This window comes from Berkeleyomyces rouxiae (assembly GCF_048999995.1).
Source record: "Berkeleyomyces rouxiae strain 22BRR77 chromosome Unknown BrBRR77_ptg000009l, whole genome shotgun sequence".
In the NCBI taxonomy this organism is placed as follows: Eukaryota; Fungi; Ascomycota; class Sordariomycetes; order Microascales; family Ceratocystidaceae; genus Berkeleyomyces; species Berkeleyomyces rouxiae.
The window spans coordinates 223,711-240,665 of NW_027396499.1; the positions used below are offsets into that span (position 1 = coordinate 223,711).

Below are 16,955 nucleotides of genomic sequence, written 5' to 3' on the forward strand. Positions count from 1 at the left end.
CATGTTTGGTCAAATGTACCCGCATTTTGGGGTGAGGGCGAATATGTCAGTGAATCGTTACTCCTCTTCTCTTGTTCTCCCTAGGTTCTATGTTCTCCCTCTCCCTGCCTTTGTATCCCAGGTCGTGGGAACTGTGGGTCTCCATGTGCACGTGTCCTAGGGTCACGTGTCATCATGTACCCTGGTTGTACCCTTACACTAACTCAACACCGCAGCTCTTTTCACATCAGGACATCTGGATAGTTCTAGATGGCTATTTGCCATCACTTGACGTAAAACTTGCTCAAGAGTATCCTAAATTCGACCCGCAATATTTCCCGCATATTGCACCTTAGGAACCTAATCGTGTTCAAACATCTAGTCCTTTTTCGTCGTCTCACGAACTACCTGATCACGATAGTACATATTTTGTGGTATAAGCGGGGTCGTGAGTGTTTGACATGAAAGTTTCCTCCCACCTGCATACACCCTGTACAAGTATTTTCTGCTTAGCAGTACGAAAGTAGAGACTATTGAGGAAAGCGGGTGAGATGTGATTTGCTCCAAGCGGTTATCCGATTTATCAACGGGGTTGAATGAAGTAATCATCGATCTGTTAGTTAAACAAACAAGGCTCTGAATGGTTGCTTCCTTCTCTTCCATCTACATTAAGCTATCCGTTGGCTTTGCTGGTCGTTTTTCTATCCTCCTAGTTGTGAGTCTGTGTGGCGATGGCTGACCAAGATGGGACTGACCCGTTCCCTCTTGGACACCCGAGGTGTGTCCATTGTTTGCCCGCTTAGGTGATGTATCCCGCTACATCATAACTTAGTTTTGAGGGTCCAATTGAGGCCCATGGAGTCCGGAACTTGAATCTTTTGAGCTAGCACCGATGTACAGTGTACGCATGCAGACGTGGAGATTTTGGCAAATTTTGCCTATGGGGTGTCAGACACAGGCAAACTAGACTGCTACACATGTAAATATGCATGTATACTGAATAACATTCATACCATGTGTAGCGCACGGATACAAGCATACCCCTAACCCCAAGACCCTGAAATTTAAGACATGACCTATGCGTTTAATCCTTCCCGGTTCTGTCTGCCGAGACAGCAAGCCAATAAACATCTTGTACAACAATCAAACGACTTCATGACGCCTGAGAATAAAATAACAAAAGATGAAAGTTCAGAATAGCAGCGCATAAACTTCAGCTAATAACCAGAATATGAGAAAAAAGACCGTATAAGTAAACTTGTTCAAAAACGCGCGATCCTCGAGGACTTTTGCCTTGTCGACCAGGCTACATGTTTCCAAGCACGCCATGAGGCTGAAAGTCCGTGGGAAGTGTTGAAAGTGATCAGACTTGTGTTAGAGACTAACGGGAATGACGTCAAGCCCGGGAATCTTGCGTATGACGCTTAACGCAAGCTTCTGGGAATGAGAGGAAGTCACCCAAAGGTGATCCGATGATGACAAGAGAATTTTCAGCCCAGGGTACATGGCAGTCTGAACTTGGAATGGAGCTAAATATGCTACAAAGTTCCTACCATGTCGTGGGACTGAAGCAATTCTAGCAGCGCTTATATTGGCTATCTTTTCGTCTTGACGCCAGTTTCTCAAACCTCACATCCGGCAAGAGTGTCTTTTTTTGTTTTTCATATGACTAATGCCTTGGATTATGATGTATGGGGCAATGCTGTTTCTTATTCCGGAGCAAAACCTTCTGACGATCAAGAAGACCAAGGCAACAAGAGGAGCTCGCAAACTACCAAGGCTCCGAGATTATAGAATTTCGTAGACAAACTTGTCGTTGCTTGATATGCTTGTCACTTTGATTTCTCTTTACTGAACGCTTGAAGCTTCTACCACAGCGGAGTCCCATAGTTGTAAATATGGCATCATTGAGAACCAAGGGCGTAAGAGAGATACCCAAAGGAGTCCGTATCGCCGTGAATATCTCGCCGCACTCGGAAAAGGTGAACTTGGACCATCGGCGCTACTACTCTTTACCTCGGCTTGCAACGGCATAGAACCAATAACATGATAGTGGGACTTGAAAAATGGTTCTAGTATCTCTTCAATACGATCCCGAAGTTCTAATGTCATTGCCGGTTTGGGCTTCTGCCTAAGTTAAAAGTTGCGGGACTCAGGTGACTACAGACGGATGTTGTTGGGGCTGCTTACTTGTTAATCGTCACCACACTATCGAAGCCTTTGCCGCCATTGCGATTAAATGCTTTTCAGTGGCCATCTAGTTCCGTAACTGTAGTATAATAAACCTATCTTCCCCCGTCTTGCTCCCACTCAAACTTTACTCTTCAAACCGCATTCCTTACTGACTTCAGCTATCGCTTACTTGCTACTAGCTAACCATTGTGGACTACCCACTACCTACTTCTTAATACTTGATACCTCCTCCTTATTACCTATTACTTATTACTTTTTTCTATCTACAAGGATAATCACTTGACTTATGGCTTTCTTCTCCTGTCTTTGAAGAAACTTTCATCATGGGCAACTATTCTCATCTTCCCACCAATGCCTATGACCAGGCTGGTGACGCCTCTGGCTTGGGCACTCCTTTTTTCAACCGCCGCCCTGTCGTTTGTCCACATCCTTTCCCAGCTTATCGGAAGGTGGCCAACCCCTTGACTTTTGCCGAGTTCCTTTACCTCAGGAACCGGGGCATGCTCACCTACGTCGAGCAAGCCGCCGGTCATTTCAATGCCGAGGTCAGACTGAATGAGATTTATGATGCCATGTTCAGCGGCCGGAACTACATTCCAATCTGGTTCCCCTGTGCCATTCACTACAACTGCCACCAGGAGCTCTTTCGGTACCCTATTGATCCTTTCATCCCCGCTGAATCTCAGCTTTACCACTGTCCTATCGAGTCATTTTACCCTATCTCGATGAAGTTTGGCCCTAATAGCCCCCACGGTCGCCTGAACGAAATGTTCATTAATATTCCCAGAATGGCCAATAACATGGCTGTCACCAATTACGCTGGCTCCAATGTGACCCAGGCAAAGAACACCCGGGTGCCGACCGCCTCCCCTACTTCGGTCGCTTCCCCAGTCCCCGCCATGCTCCCCGGCATGGCCCCCGCCGCCGCTGCCCTGGCCGCCAACTTTATCGCTGTTATGGTCCCCACCTCCGCTGCTCCGGCCGCCGACCCTATCCCCGCACCGGTCCTCGCTTCTGGGCCTGATATTCCCAAGGCTCAAGATATCTCTGTTTCTAGTATCCCTTATAGTGGCCTTGATAGCAGGGACAAGATTATCTATGGCTCTGTCCCTTGCCACAATTTTGCTCTCGTCAAGGGCGAACCTCCCTCCGTTCATGAAGCCCACCAGGGTATAATCGAAGATGTCTCTGTTTACCCCTCCAAGAAACAGCGTCTATCCAACAAGATCGGCAAGGCCAAGAATTCCATTTGCGAGTTCGCCAAAAAGGTCAAGGCCCAGTACACTAAGCCTTATGTTCCTGTCCGCACCCAGGCCTCTGAAATCCAGGATTACGGTGACCTTCTGGCCAGTATGCCTATATTCCCCAACGCCGAGGAAGCCAGTTGCCTTCTTCTCTATTTGCCTTATTAAGCATCTGGATCTACTTTGCTTAGCCAACTAAAAAATCCTCCTCACATAGTTCATCGGAGCCTTGGGGTTGGGCCTCGCAAGATTCGTTTTTGATTTCTTTCGGGTTTTGATATTGGATGGTTATTGAGAGCTGGTCTTCTGTGTATCTTGTAGGCCACACAAATGCCTCAGCATAACCATGACTACGACTATCACCACGACTATGACGACAAAGATACCCAGCAAATATTCAACAAGTACACAGAAATCATCTGGAGGAAGGGTAATGGTTAATAACAGCATTCTTTTTTTTCGGACAAGTTGCCTCGTATACAAGTAAGCAAGTGATAGGAAACTGTCAAAAACAAGTAGTTGTTTAGTTAGTTAGTTACTGGAGTTTACAAGTATTGATGGCTACAATCTGTTGCAATTTCAACTCAGCTAGTATGGGACAGTGTATTTCTACTCTGACTTCCTGTGAAGCCTAGTCTTGCATAACTACAGCAAAAGGAAAACACGAAAGTCTGTCTACCTGTTCGCACAAAGCTTGGCTTTTTCATTTTTCTCTTGTTTTATACTTACCACAAACAAACTTTCAAAACAAGTCAGTTCAAATAGATGAGTAGGGTAAAATCCTGTCGTAAAATTTTTCAATTTGGTTATTTACGTCATAGTTCCCACATACTTGTTGCCAACAAATGAATGAAAGGGATCGTAACATTATACGTCAAGGTATCATCATAGTCTAAATTATTTGTTTGTGAGATGCCCCAAGGAGATTACAGAACAGCCTTTTTGGCTCAACTCAAAATGGACTTGGCTGAAATATGATTTAGACTTCAGTTGCTAATGCGAAGTCATGCTTGGTTCCTCCTTACAATCTCTTCCCAGGCGTGTTCTCATGGCCGGAGAGAATATCTAACAATTATCGAAATTTGTCATCGTAGCTCAGGACGTTAGATTAACAGGATACGCTACTTGTTAATTTCTTTTTCATCCTGGCCGATAAAGAAGCCTTTTCTTTCTATATGAGGTGTGATTTCAGAGAGAACCTAGGCAATGTCGTATGAATACACAATATTCTAGTAGTGGGCAAAGAGAACTATTTTAATATTCAAAATAAGACGTGCTTTCTCAGGGGCAAGCTGCATTTATTCGATTTCTAGTTCTCTACGTACAATACAGATAACACAACTCATCTTGACATCGGAGTCTCCTGTGAACCCTTTGGAGATAAGTTCCAGGTTTTCTCTAAAGTTTGTGTAGCCAACTGAAGCACACACTTGCGGTCCCTTGTCGGGAGGTATTAGGGTTATGGCATCGCTCGTTCCTCTCCCCACAGCGGCTATGCACGCTCAGGCGGGAAACGTTGCAATTGACACCTCAACAATAGCCAGATTGTATGTGCAAAAAATAAATCACATCTCGATCTCAGCCTGCTTGAAGGTCGAGGTCAGTCGATCGATCCCTCAGAAAAGACACGATAATACAGTCAAAATCTTTGCGAAAAACAAAGTCAATCTCTATGCGCTTACTTGTATGACTTGCATTTGAATAAACGAGTATTTATTCACAGGCCTAGACTCTCTTCGTTTCTCGTGCTTGGGAAGCTCACGCTCACCGTATACTTGCTTGCATAATAGACCGTGTTCCCTGTATCCCTCTCTCCGTGATATCCTTCTCTCCGGCCGCTTCCTTTTTCCTTTGCCCCCTCTCTTTCGCAAAGGACGGAAACATGGTCTGTGAAACACCGAAGCCCGTGAACGCTCCGAAGAACAAGGGGGCTGCCGGCGGCTGCAAACATATGCACATGGCTTTCTTTGTTATAGTCAACTGGTTACTTGTGTGTTGTACCCCTTGTATGTACATATGTACATACACATGTAACTACATGCTTCCTAAAAATACAGAGCATGACCTGCGGGAAGTTTAGGAACGCGCTTCAGAAGGAATGGAGAGGCGGGGACAAGGGAAGAGAGAACAAGGGCAGGGAGAACAGACTGGCGGATGAGGGGACCAAGCCAGGTCTAGGATACTCGCGGCAGAAGCACACAGCTGTAGAGAGAGTCGGTACCTGATACATGCGAGGAAACACAAGGTAAAGTGGATGCAGGCCATCGGGAACGATAATTTGAATGCTGGATCAATAAATTGGAGAATAAAGCAGCAACTCTGGAGAAGACTAGCAGACAGAACACGCAGAGAGCATTAAACAAGACGGCAAAGTGACTGATCAGGTCGAAGCATAGCATACACATACAAGCGCAGAGAAGAGGAAAGATGATAAGGTGGTGGATTCGAGGTTCAGGCCGTATATAGCCGTAACTTATCGTGAGCCAAACTCACGTCCGCTGCCCTGGGTTCAAAGACGATGAAAAGGAAGCAATTTAGAATCACTGAATGACGGGATCCCATTCTTGGCATCTTGTCATTTGGGACGACAGAACACTTGGCATTTGGCTTGGCTCTGGTGCCGGCTTCACTTTGAGTACAAGTACAAGTGTGTACTTGTACGATGTTGTTCTCAAGATTGGGGGCTTGTTTGGCTGGCTTGCATTTAGCATTGACCTCTTTTTCTTCTTTTGTTTCTGACACATGGACGTGAGCGTGAGCGTGAGCATGAGTGCGAGTATGAGAGAGTTGCAGATTATGTAGCTACACACGCCAAGTCAGCCAGTCAGTCAAGTCAATCAGTGAGTTTCTTGAGTCTGCGGCTCTGCACTAGCTGACACAAACTCAAAGTATCTGATAGACAAGCGTAGGGATTCTCCAAGTATCTCTACCTCCGCATCAGTCTTTAACCTTGTAGTTATGTATGGCTAGTTGGTGAGTACTTGAACATTTATTGTAGTCATTCTTAGCCTTGACCGCTGCTAGACGTCTCATCTTTCAAACAAGTACCATCATCATGAAGAAAAAAAAATAAAGAAAACACCAGAATAGAAAGGAATAGAAAGGGGGGAGGGGCTTTGTTGCCCTTGTGCGGTGGAAATATCTCGGTCCCCTTGCGTCTGCCGATTGTTTGGCCGGACTTTGTTCGGAGTCTTGTACCCATGTACTTGTACCCATGTACCTGGATGTATGTGCTTGTGTCACTCCCTTGATTAGTTAACTACCCCTAAAGCAGAAGTGTGGAAGGAACAGCCTCGAGTCCCTCAATAGACCTTCCTTTTCCTGGGGAGGTCGAAGAAAAAAGGGCAAGTGGGCAAAGAAGGCTAGAGTATTATAGCAGAAAAGAGGAAGAGGTCCTATGAAGAGAGGAAGGAGCACGAGGCAGAGGAGTCATTTGCAAAGATATTGGACAATTGCGCGCGATGTGATTGGCCCGGAAATTGACTAACTATCATTTACAGAAGACTTTTTTTTCGGGAGCCTGGAGCCTCTTGTGGTAGTTTGGCGCTGCTGCCAGTTTGGGCACCGCGAGTTTGTACATGCAAAAAAACATCTGTACATTCAAATGTACCTATACTTGTGTACTTTGGTACTTGAGTATCGGGGTACATGACACAGTGCCTCGGACTACGTACCTGTACATTCATTTGTACGAGAATGCAGTCTTGAGGCTTCATTGACAACACCGATTAACTATATTGCCAACTATAGGTGCTCTTAATTTCAACCCAATGACCGTAGTTCAGCTGCGCCAAAGCAAGACACACAGCATCGTTTCTTTTGTCAAAATCTCGCAGTTTTCTCCGACCTTGCAAGCACCAATTTGCATACTGTCTCTGCCTATCCATGTCGGTCTCCTCAAAGCCGAGGCCAACTCTAAGCGGTAGGACCAAGCGAACAAGCCAACCGACATGCAAAACTAGAAGAAGATCACGAGACCGCGCTAAACGAGCTACGAGCCACGAAAACACCAGGCTGGCCACTATCAAGCTTAAACCAAGCAACCAGCGCTGATTTGCACAGCTTTGAGGCGTCGCACAACGAAGCAGAGCCTTGGCAAGCGGTCTGCCTACTATCTCGCAGATCTTTGTCCGTTGCCGCATCTCTTACTTGTTCTGAAAATTTCAACAAATGTCTTCGCTCTGCATAAAGTCTCGCTCTGGTTCTCCGAGATTATGTAATCCGGCAGAACGGAAGATACAAGCGCTCTGGGGAAAAGGGCAGCAGTAACCGAAAATACCGAAGGCAAAGAAAGGGCTAAATCCGGAAGGCCACCTCGCGCCCCACTTTGAAGCACAAGAGAGAAAAGAGAGAAAAGAGAAGGGACCCACCAAAGGGCAAATCTGCAAGAGGTCCAGAAAAAAAGAGAAGTTGCTTGCCCAAAGGCAGATTTAGATTTGATGAAGACACCCACTTGCCTTTTTTCTTCTGCCCGAGGCAACTCACTCGCTCAAGTAGAAAAAGGAGGAGGAAGAGGAGCTAGGGCCAACCAAGCCTCTATTAATAAGATTGAGCCTGGCTGTGGAAACAAATGGGCCAGGGCCAGAGCCAGAGCCAGTCGCTGCAACACTATTTCATATCTTTATAGCAAGCTGGCTTTGCATGCAGTGGGTTATCGGTATACAGATAAAGAGCATGATCAGATTGCATTTGGAAGAGAAAACTTCCAAAACGCCCAGGAGTAACAACCCCAACCAAGAAAGCACCTGCCCAGAAAGAGTGGAGGCAAGCCGAGAAATTACTACAAGCAGAAAAACGCGGCACCAACGCAAAACGGGAAGCAGTGTACAGAAGCAGAAGGTCCCCACGGGGAAGCCAGAGGGTAGTTATGTAAGATCACATGAGTACATGCCTGGTTATGTATTTGTACAAACAAGTAGTTATGCATGTTCATTTGCACTTGTTCCTGTAGGCAAGATAGGAGCTAGTCAACTAGACATGAAGAGAGGCAGTAGTCAAGTCCACCTTCCAGTCAAAACAACTCGCAATCCGCCATCGGCACAAAAGGGAAGCCAGGCGAATGATAACAAGTCCATCTCAAAGACAGCGGCGAGCATGAACAAAAAGAGAAAATAATCCAAGAGCCCAGCTCTGGTTCAAGAAAGGGAAGTCGCAACCCCAGTCGAGTCACATGGATGGAGCCATTGCCGCCGGGTACTTGTAGTGGCACCTACCGAAACCAGCTAGCTGCCTCTGGCAACATATTAGTGCATTTTATTGCTTAGTTGCTTAATTTTGTCATAGTCCTGGTTCTCGTGGTTGGTTGGACAAGACCATCCAGAAAGCAAGAAAAAAATGTAAGAAGCAAACAGCCGAGCAGGAAAAGGCAGGAGCGTCTGCCATTGCACTGGTGAGTGCTAAACGGGCAGGTTCTTGCTCTCTTGCGCTGTGGCTGCCTGGGACGGTTTGCAGCTGCCATTTTGGTTTTGATACTCTGACTATTTAGAGCCGGCGCCGCCTGGAAGTTGGTGCCTCCGTCCCGCATTGGTTTTCTTTCTTTTCTTTTTCCCTTGTTCTCTTTTGATTTTCTGGTCGTGAAGAGCAGGCGAAACCTTGCGTAGATCCAACCAACGTCCAGCGTCGGGCACTCGAGATATCCTGATTTGAGGACTAGCTTTTATCCCGGTTTTTTATTCGCTTTTATTTCTTGTTACCCCCTCGTCTCTTTATTCTTCCTTTTATTCCTTCGCCAGTCTCCTCTTCTTGCTCCCCGTCCCACTGCTTTTCCTCTTTTCCTTCTTCGCCCAACTGTCGATATAAACGTCATCCTCGGCTGTTCCTTGACCTTCGCTTCCACACACATATTCTCTGTCTCCAAGTTTGCCATTTCTGCTGCCATTTTTGGTCGTTCTTTTCCTCATCCCCCTACTGGCATCTCAGTTCCCATCAAAGCTCTATCTCTGAGCCGCAAGCAAGTCTGCCACCAAGCCCGCAGTCGTGGAAAAAAACAACCACATCACATGTCGTTTATCGCATCTCTTTTTGCTAGTTCAAACACTCTGCGCCCGTCCAATTATATTTTCTAGCCCATCTCTTTCTCGACCAGCTTGACCATCACCATGACGGACTCCAGCTCTAATTCTGGTGAAGCACAACAAGACGCCTCGGCGTCTACTTCCGGCTCCCGAGAACCTGCACCATCGAACTGGCACCCCCGCGAATACCGCCACGAACAACACCACCACAGAAAGCACGAGCCTTCAATAGCCAATATCACTAATAGAACCGACGGTGATTTATCCAATCTCACCCTGCCTGCCATGGTTGTCCGCACAACTTCCACGCCCAACACCAGTCTTCTACCTTCTCTTTCGCCCTCTATGCCATCCATTTCTACTCCTACCACCGTCCCAGCTACCACTACTGCTGGCATTTCCTCTTCTCTACCTTCACCTCCACATCTTGTTCACTCTTCTGCCGATTCGCCGCCCCGCAAACGTAAAAAGATGGCCCGTACGAGAACTGGTTGCCTCAACTGCCGCCGTCGCAAGAGGAAATGCGACGAAACCCACCCCAGCTGTACCGCCTGTACTAGACGACAAGAACCATGTGAATGGGGAGTTAAGCTTACATTCCGTGCTGAAAACTCGCACACCATCTTGCAAGATCACCCATCCATGTGCAGAGGCCTGAAGCGCCCTCGTACCTATGAAATCCTAGACGTCCGGGATGAAGTTATCAGAGACTATCATCTGCACATGCCTGCTTCACCCGAAGCTGGCAGCGACGATGATAGTGATGAAAACTTACCGGTCGCCTCGGTAGACCGCCATTCCAAAAAGACTAAGCACCGGGAAGAGTCCCATGACCAGTCGCTGTCCCAATCCCAGCCTCAGAAGTTGCCGGAAGAGACCCCACGCCAGCACACCCCCCAACAACGCTACAAACTTCCCGCGCTCCTGAGTCCCAACCAAGCCCACAGTCATTTCAACACATACAACACTCACCACCACTCTGCTGACTCTGGCTTCACGCCTTCCCCGTTGTCCCTTCCTTCTTCCCAGTCTCAATCACACTCACACTCACATTCACAACCACATGCTCCGTCTCACGCCCACCCTCATAATTCGTACGGTCTCCCTTCTCCTGTGAAGCACTTCGCCCCGTCGCATACCCCCGACAACCGACAGGCCGTCCCCCCTCCTTCTGCTATCATGAAGAAAAATGGCAAGGAAACATCAAGGGAGTCTAGTGCGTCTAATATTTCTTCCCATTCTGAACATGCTTCTCCTTTGTCTGCCCAACAGCGTCTTACTGAGAGCGCCGTCGCAAACTTGTTGTATCTGAGCAGAGGAGGGCCTTCACCCCCCGTCTCGCATGTTGCTAGCAGTACCGCCTCAGACAATAATATTTTGTGCCACGTCCAAAACCAGCACCACTCCCCTACTACAACAGGTGCTGCACCGATTGGGTTGACACCACCTGCCATTGAGGCTACTGTTTCTGTGCGAGAACAGCAGATTTTCCCCACCGAGTCTTACCACGGTGATGGCATATTCACTCCCGGCTCTGCATACCTTGAGCTCCACTCTCTTTTGCGTCACCATCTTTTCCGTGAGAGTCAGTCAGCTCTCCGGACTCGTGCTGGAACACCGGTCACTCCACAGCCTGTCACTCACAGCAACGGTTCTTTTTGCGATAATTCTACAGCTGGCTCCCATTCTCTCCTGTCTTTTGACAAACTGTCTTCGGAGGCTGAAAAATTCTGTCTTTTGCCCCACGAAGAGGGCCGGCTGTGGAAGAACTGGATTGAAGAAGTTGCCTTATGGATGGACAAGTTTGATTGCGATAGGACATTCGGAAATATCCTGCCGCCCATGGCACGTTCATGTGATCATCTTAAGTACGCCATTCTTGCGTTATCTGCACGCCAGCTTGAGCAGTCAAAAGCAGAAGTAAAGGGGTTGAGCTCAAACCTGAGTTTGGCCCTTTACCGCCAGGCTATTTACACATTACTGCCCCATTTATCAACCCGCAGCACTACCGTTATGGCTTCTGTGGTAGTTCTGTCTATATTCGAGATGATGAGTTGCAATCCCAAACTATGGAAACGTCATCTTGATGGCTGCGCCTGTGTACTGGAAGCCGTTGGTATCAATGGCTTTGTCGGTGGTGTTGAACAAGCTCTGTTCTGGGTGTTTGTTCGCATGGATGTAATTGGAAGTCTGGTGTCTTGCGTCAAGCCGCTGATTCCAGTGCACTCGTGGGCGTCCAAGATTGATTTGGACTCTGACGTGGCGCTATTCCGTAGTAGTAGCAGCACACGAGGCTTTGGTGAATGGGCCAACTATGCTGTGTATCTTGTTGCGCAGGTACTTGACCTTCTGGCAGTGCCTTTGGTGGACGAGGCAGTCGGTGATGGCCCACGGGAAAGCTTTAGCGAGTCTTCGCCGCGTAGTGACGCCGAGTTTCGCAAGTGCTGGACTAAGCTGTGGGCATACCTTGAGGACTGGCAAGCACAGCGGCCACCGGAGCTGCAGAAGATTATGTGCATTCCAGGATCCGAGCACTCGCCGTTCCCAACCATTGTCTACAGCAATGCAGCTGCTATGAGTGGCAGTCAGATGTACCACACGGCGTCACTGCTCATGTTGCAGCATAAGCCGGCAGTTGTCAAGCTGTCACCCAAGAGCCGGTCAGTCCTCTGGCATGCGCGACAAATCTGTGGAATTAGCATGAGCACTGACCACCACGGGGCGTGGACCAGTAGCGTTCAGCCGCTGTGGTTTGCGGGCCGGTGCATGAGCCATCCCGCAGAGCACAGGGCGATTCTGGATTTGCTGGGCAAGATCGAGAGCACTTGTGGCTGGGCTACGCAGTGGCGGGCAAATGACCTCGTTGAGTTGTGGGGAGACTTGGAAGAGTGAAAGAGATGAGCCTTTTTAGTTTTTTTCTCGCTCTCTACGTTTACAAAGTTGATGAAGAGGACTTTTGATGTTGTCTTTTTTTTCTGGATAGAGAGAAGGTAATGCCCAGGAAGGCATATCGTTTTGTTTTGTTTCGTTTCTGGGTGGCTTTTTATCTTGTTTAGCTTTTACTGTTTGAGCCTGCTGGGTTGTTTTGTGTTTTTTTTTTCCTCTGGGCTATTTTTTTGGGGGGACACATTCCATGATGCCATGATATTTAGATATTTTCGTTGCCGGTAGCGGCCTTGATACCAGATCAAGTGGTGTTTTGATTTTGATTTTGATTTTTCTTTTTCTTTTTCCTTTTCCTTTTTTTTTGGGTGGGAAATTATTTTTCCTTTTTGTCCGCGAGGACGAACAATTCGATTACTTTACTTTACAGAGGGCTACAGGACCAACCCCACTGTAATAATTAGTGACTTCTAGTGCTGCGAGTGCTGTGACATAGCTGATGGGCGCTGTAGTACCTATGTACATACACACAAAACAGGCACTTATACAGACTTGTCCCACTCAGTTGACAGACATGGACATGCCACACATGCAGCTCGGCGCAACACTCTCGGAGCACCGAGCTAAGCCGCGGCGAGAAGACCAAGACTACGACGGGATATGCATGCCCAGAAGGGCCCTGGGCTCATTACACACTGCCTGCATATGTAGCTGACTGGTCTGACGGTGGCGTTTGGAGTCGGATCGTTGTTGCACGAGAGTGGTGTGGTACGTGACATGTTTGCCAGGGGGAGGGAAGAGAGAGGAGGAGGGGGATGCAGAAACATCCAAGAACAAACAGGCTGACCTGCGTGTGGGTGTGTGTGTCTGGCGGAAGTGTGCTGCCAGATGCCATACGCGAGAGCCAAGACGACACCGCCCAGCCGCCGCACCGCCTTTTCCTGTGTCTCTCGTGCAGCCTGGATGTCTTTATCTTTTCCTCTTGTTTCTTTATCTGTAGTTCGGTTAGTTGTTGTAGTTAGCAAGTATCTCCAAGCGCCCCAAAAAAAGAATTCCCCCTCTCCCCTCCCCCTTGATTTCTCCACCTTCTTTTCTGCTTCTCACTTCCCCCATACTTCTCCGCATTTTGTCGACTCAAGCCCCACAAAAGAAACCGCCCCCAAAATATGGGGTTGTTCGATAAACAGGCCTTTCCTGTTCGCAGGGGTTACGCAAACAGCCCCACTTTAAAGTTGGATGTTCAACGAAGCATGGCAGACGTGATTGCGGATGCCTCGAGTAATTCATTATTCACAAGTCAAGACCCGCATGTATAGAGTAGGCAAAAACCAAAGTAAAAAAAAAAAAAACAGTTGCTTATCGGATATCAACCGCTGTGTTTTTCAGTCCTCGTCATCTCACCTCTTGCCGACCGACCAACTCACACGCGCCGCCGTGCATTCTCTGCCCACCGCTTATACCGCTGGACCATTTCCGGTGAGATGCTACGCGGCATTGCCTCAACTGCCGCCATTAGATCCTCCATGCGCACGGCATTCTCAAAGGAACGTTCGCCACTATCTACGAGCTCTTGCACTGCATCGCCCGCATTGTTGCAGATACCCTTGATGTCAGCGCCCGAAAAGCCGTCGGCCGCCTGCGCCAGGGCTGCAAAGTCGACGCCGGCCTCCAGCGGCATGCGGCCCGCATGTAAGCGGAAAATAGCCTCGCGCTCGCTGTGGTCTGGCGGACCGACGTAGAGCAGCTTGTCGAAGCGCCCGGGCCGCATCAAGGCCGGGTCAACGCCCTCCGGGTGGTTGGTGGCGCCGACGACCAGCACGCCTTGCAGCGACTCGAAGCCGTCCATCTCTGTCAGCAGCGATGTCACCACATTGGTGGCGGCTGCTGAGCGCGATGCGCCGCCACCGCTACCGCCGGGTCCGCCGCCACGTGTTGTTGCCAACGAGTCGATTTCGTCGAAGAAGATAATGCAAGGTGACGCAGCGCGTGCGCGGGCAAAAAGCAGCCGCACGGCCTTTTCAGACTCGCCCACGTACTTGTCGAGCAGCTCGGCGCCCTTGACTGAGAAGAAATTAAACCCCGACTCGGTGGCTAGTGCCTGGGCTGAAAGAGTCTTGGAACAGCCGGGCGGGCCGTACAGCAGCACGCCCTTGGCAATAGTGGGGTTGACGCGCTGTTTTGACGTGCGCATGACACTTCCAATCAGGGACTGCAGTGTCTTTTTGATGTGTTCCTGACCACCAATGTCGTGCCACGTGACACTTGGCGGCTTGAGGTTGATGTCATGCATGGCTGTGGGCTTGACGCGGCGTAGCGCCTCTGTGAAGTCCTCCATGGTCAACACGTCGTTAGGGATAGGCGGCTGGTTTGTGCGCCGGAGCCGAATCTTGTGGATTTTCTTGGCTTGTAGGGTGAGCGAGAACAAATCTCCAGGGCTAAAGGCATATGTGCGCTGCGACAGATGATCTAGCGTGGCATCAGCAGAAGAAAGCTCCAACGGAATTCCAAACGACTTGAGAATCTGGAGTCGCGCCTTCGGATCGGGTGCCGGAAGCAGCACATTATCATAGAAGCGTTGTGGCTTTTGCAGCTTGGAGGGAATGTCGATCAGGTAGTCGAGACAGGTAGCAATCACAACCACCTGCGGTAACTGACCTGTGGCAACAGCCTCTACTGACAGAGAATCCAGCTCCTGGGCAAAGAAATTGATGACTGAGTTGTAGTTGGAACGGTCCTTGCTGATCATCTGGTCAAAGTCGTCTACCAGCACCATGCTCGGCTTTTGCGCGCGCGCCTGCTTGAACACCTCCTGCATGGTCGACAGCTTGTCGGCCGGCTCGATGCGGAACACACGGCCCCAGTTGGTCGCAGCAAGCTTGTTGAGAATAAAGGTGCGCCCGGTGCCTTGACCGCCACTGACAACAAAGCCGCATGAGATGGCGTCGCCGGGGATGTAGCTGTCGGTGTAGAAGTTGGCCAAGAAGTCGTTCAGGCTGTCAATCTGTGTGGCGTAGCCTGGAACATGGCTGATGGCGAGGTCACCACCGTAAACCTGTTTGCCTTCAGCCACGGTCTCATCGGCACCAAGAATTTTGACGAGTGTCACTTCCGGGTTAAACTGTGCGTTGCTATCAAAGCTGTCGTTGACTGTGACAACTTTGAACTGCTTCTTGGCGCCCACACAACTCAACTCAACCATCATACCGGGAAACACTTGTGTGGCACGTTCTATATGCAAATTTCGTCAGTACACTGGGCTTCAAAGTCTGTCCAGGAACTGTCGTTTTGTTTTCTTTACGCACCAAGAAACCGCTTCGCCAACCACTCCCACGCCGCCTGGTCCTTTGGTGGGATGGGCTTGACGTCTTCACCCTCCTCCTTCAGAATTACCGTCTCCGCGTCTGGAGCCTTGTCGAGGCCCGTCAGGGTCAGGCGAATGACGTCGCCCAGCTCAAAGCCGCACAGCTTGCGGAATGTCGTAGTCATCTGGACCACGTTGGGACTGACGTTCTTGCCGCCGGGCATCAGCCACAACGACGCTTCACGGCGCTTTACCTCAAGCTCGTCATCGCTAGGCAGCGACTCGAGAACGCATGGCCAGCCGCCATCAAGCTTCTCTGTCAGTGCAAGGAAGGATTCCTTGGAAATGTACACACGCGATACACCCTTCCATGTATGCTTAGAGTTGTCCAGGGTCTCGTGGACCGGGCGGACTTTGAACTCTAGGGCCATATTGTTTGGCAGATTGGCGAGAGCCCTAGATGCAAGTTCTTAAGAGCAGATGTAGCTCTGACCAGAAGAAGGCCTAAGAAAATCCTAGGGAGAGCTTGGAGCCTGTGTGGTGCAAAAAAAAAAAAAGTCACTCGGCGTTCAGAATTGTGGAGACTTCTAAGGGAACACAGACACAAGCTTTTCCGGAAAAGTGGGACTCGTTCTACGGCGCGGAGCGAAGAGTGAATCTGTTGCAACAAGCTTCACCGCCTACTCAATTAAGAAATAACAACAGCCCAATCGCCTAAATCGGAAAAGGGCGTAAGTTGCAGTTCCCCTATTCGTACATGCATTTGTCTCGACACGCTCCTGCCTACATTTAGGAGCCGAGAAACGTCTTGAAGCTTCACGAGAACTAGAACAAGTCGCTGAAGACGAAGCCGCTACCGCCACCTTCAGACCCGGTAACAGTACGCCTGCAAAAAGCAGCAGGTATAACAGCTCCTGAAGAAATCGCATATTATGTTCCGAGCACGCGCCTATCGGCAATACTTCTGCACTATGCAGATCGCCGATTGACACCCACCGTCCTGCAAACGACTGTCTGGTAGTCGTCATCGTCCCAAATACCGAGGACTTGCTAAGGAGGATGTGTAGAATGTATAACTAACTAGTTGCGTGTAGTCATAAACATTTGCAATCAACCTTTCAGCTAACTATACATACCATGGAAATACGAAATCAAGCCAACGCAAAGCTTGTGCATCTGTCGGGATACGACATACGACTAATTAATCATCAAACTCGAACACTTCCGCAGGAACGACGTAAACCTTCACCCCGATGAATTTGATTTCACGCTCTTTAACTCCAATACGATCACTGGCCAAACCTACAAAGCTCGAATCATGCAACATATATGTATATACTT

General features: G+C 48.9%; 3 protein-coding genes across 3 annotated transcripts; 2 read left to right on the top strand and 1 right to left on the bottom strand.

Annotated features, from left to right (window-relative positions):
* Nucleotides 1-2,495: 2,495 nt before the first annotated feature.
* BROUX77_006636 (uncharacterized protein) lies at nucleotides 2,496-3,584 on the top strand (the record flags this gene model as incomplete). Its single annotated transcript, XM_073751643.1, has 1 exon — nucleotides 2,496-3,584. The coding sequence occupies one exon, from the start codon at nucleotides 2,496-2,498 to the stop codon at nucleotides 3,582-3,584; it is 1,089 nt and encodes a 362-aa protein (XP_073602783.1).
* A 5,930-nt stretch (nucleotides 3,585-9,514) lies between these two features.
* On the top strand, nucleotides 9,515-12,322 carry BROUX77_006637 (uncharacterized protein; the record flags this gene model as incomplete). The annotated part of the gene is made up of 1 exon (XM_073751644.1): nucleotides 9,515-12,322. The coding sequence occupies one exon, from the start codon at nucleotides 9,515-9,517 to the stop codon at nucleotides 12,320-12,322; it is 2,808 nt and encodes a 935-aa protein (XP_073602784.1).
* A 1,411-nt stretch (nucleotides 12,323-13,733) lies between these two features.
* On the bottom strand, nucleotides 13,734-16,045 carry BROUX77_006638 (uncharacterized protein; the record flags this gene model as incomplete). The annotated part of the gene is made up of 2 exons (XM_073751645.1): nucleotides 13,734-15,541; nucleotides 15,616-16,045. 2 exons carry the CDS (start codon nucleotides 16,043-16,045, stop codon nucleotides 13,734-13,736), a joined length of 2,238 nt encoding a protein of 745 aa, XP_073602785.1.
* Between the last annotated feature and the right edge of the window lie 910 nt (nucleotides 16,046-16,955).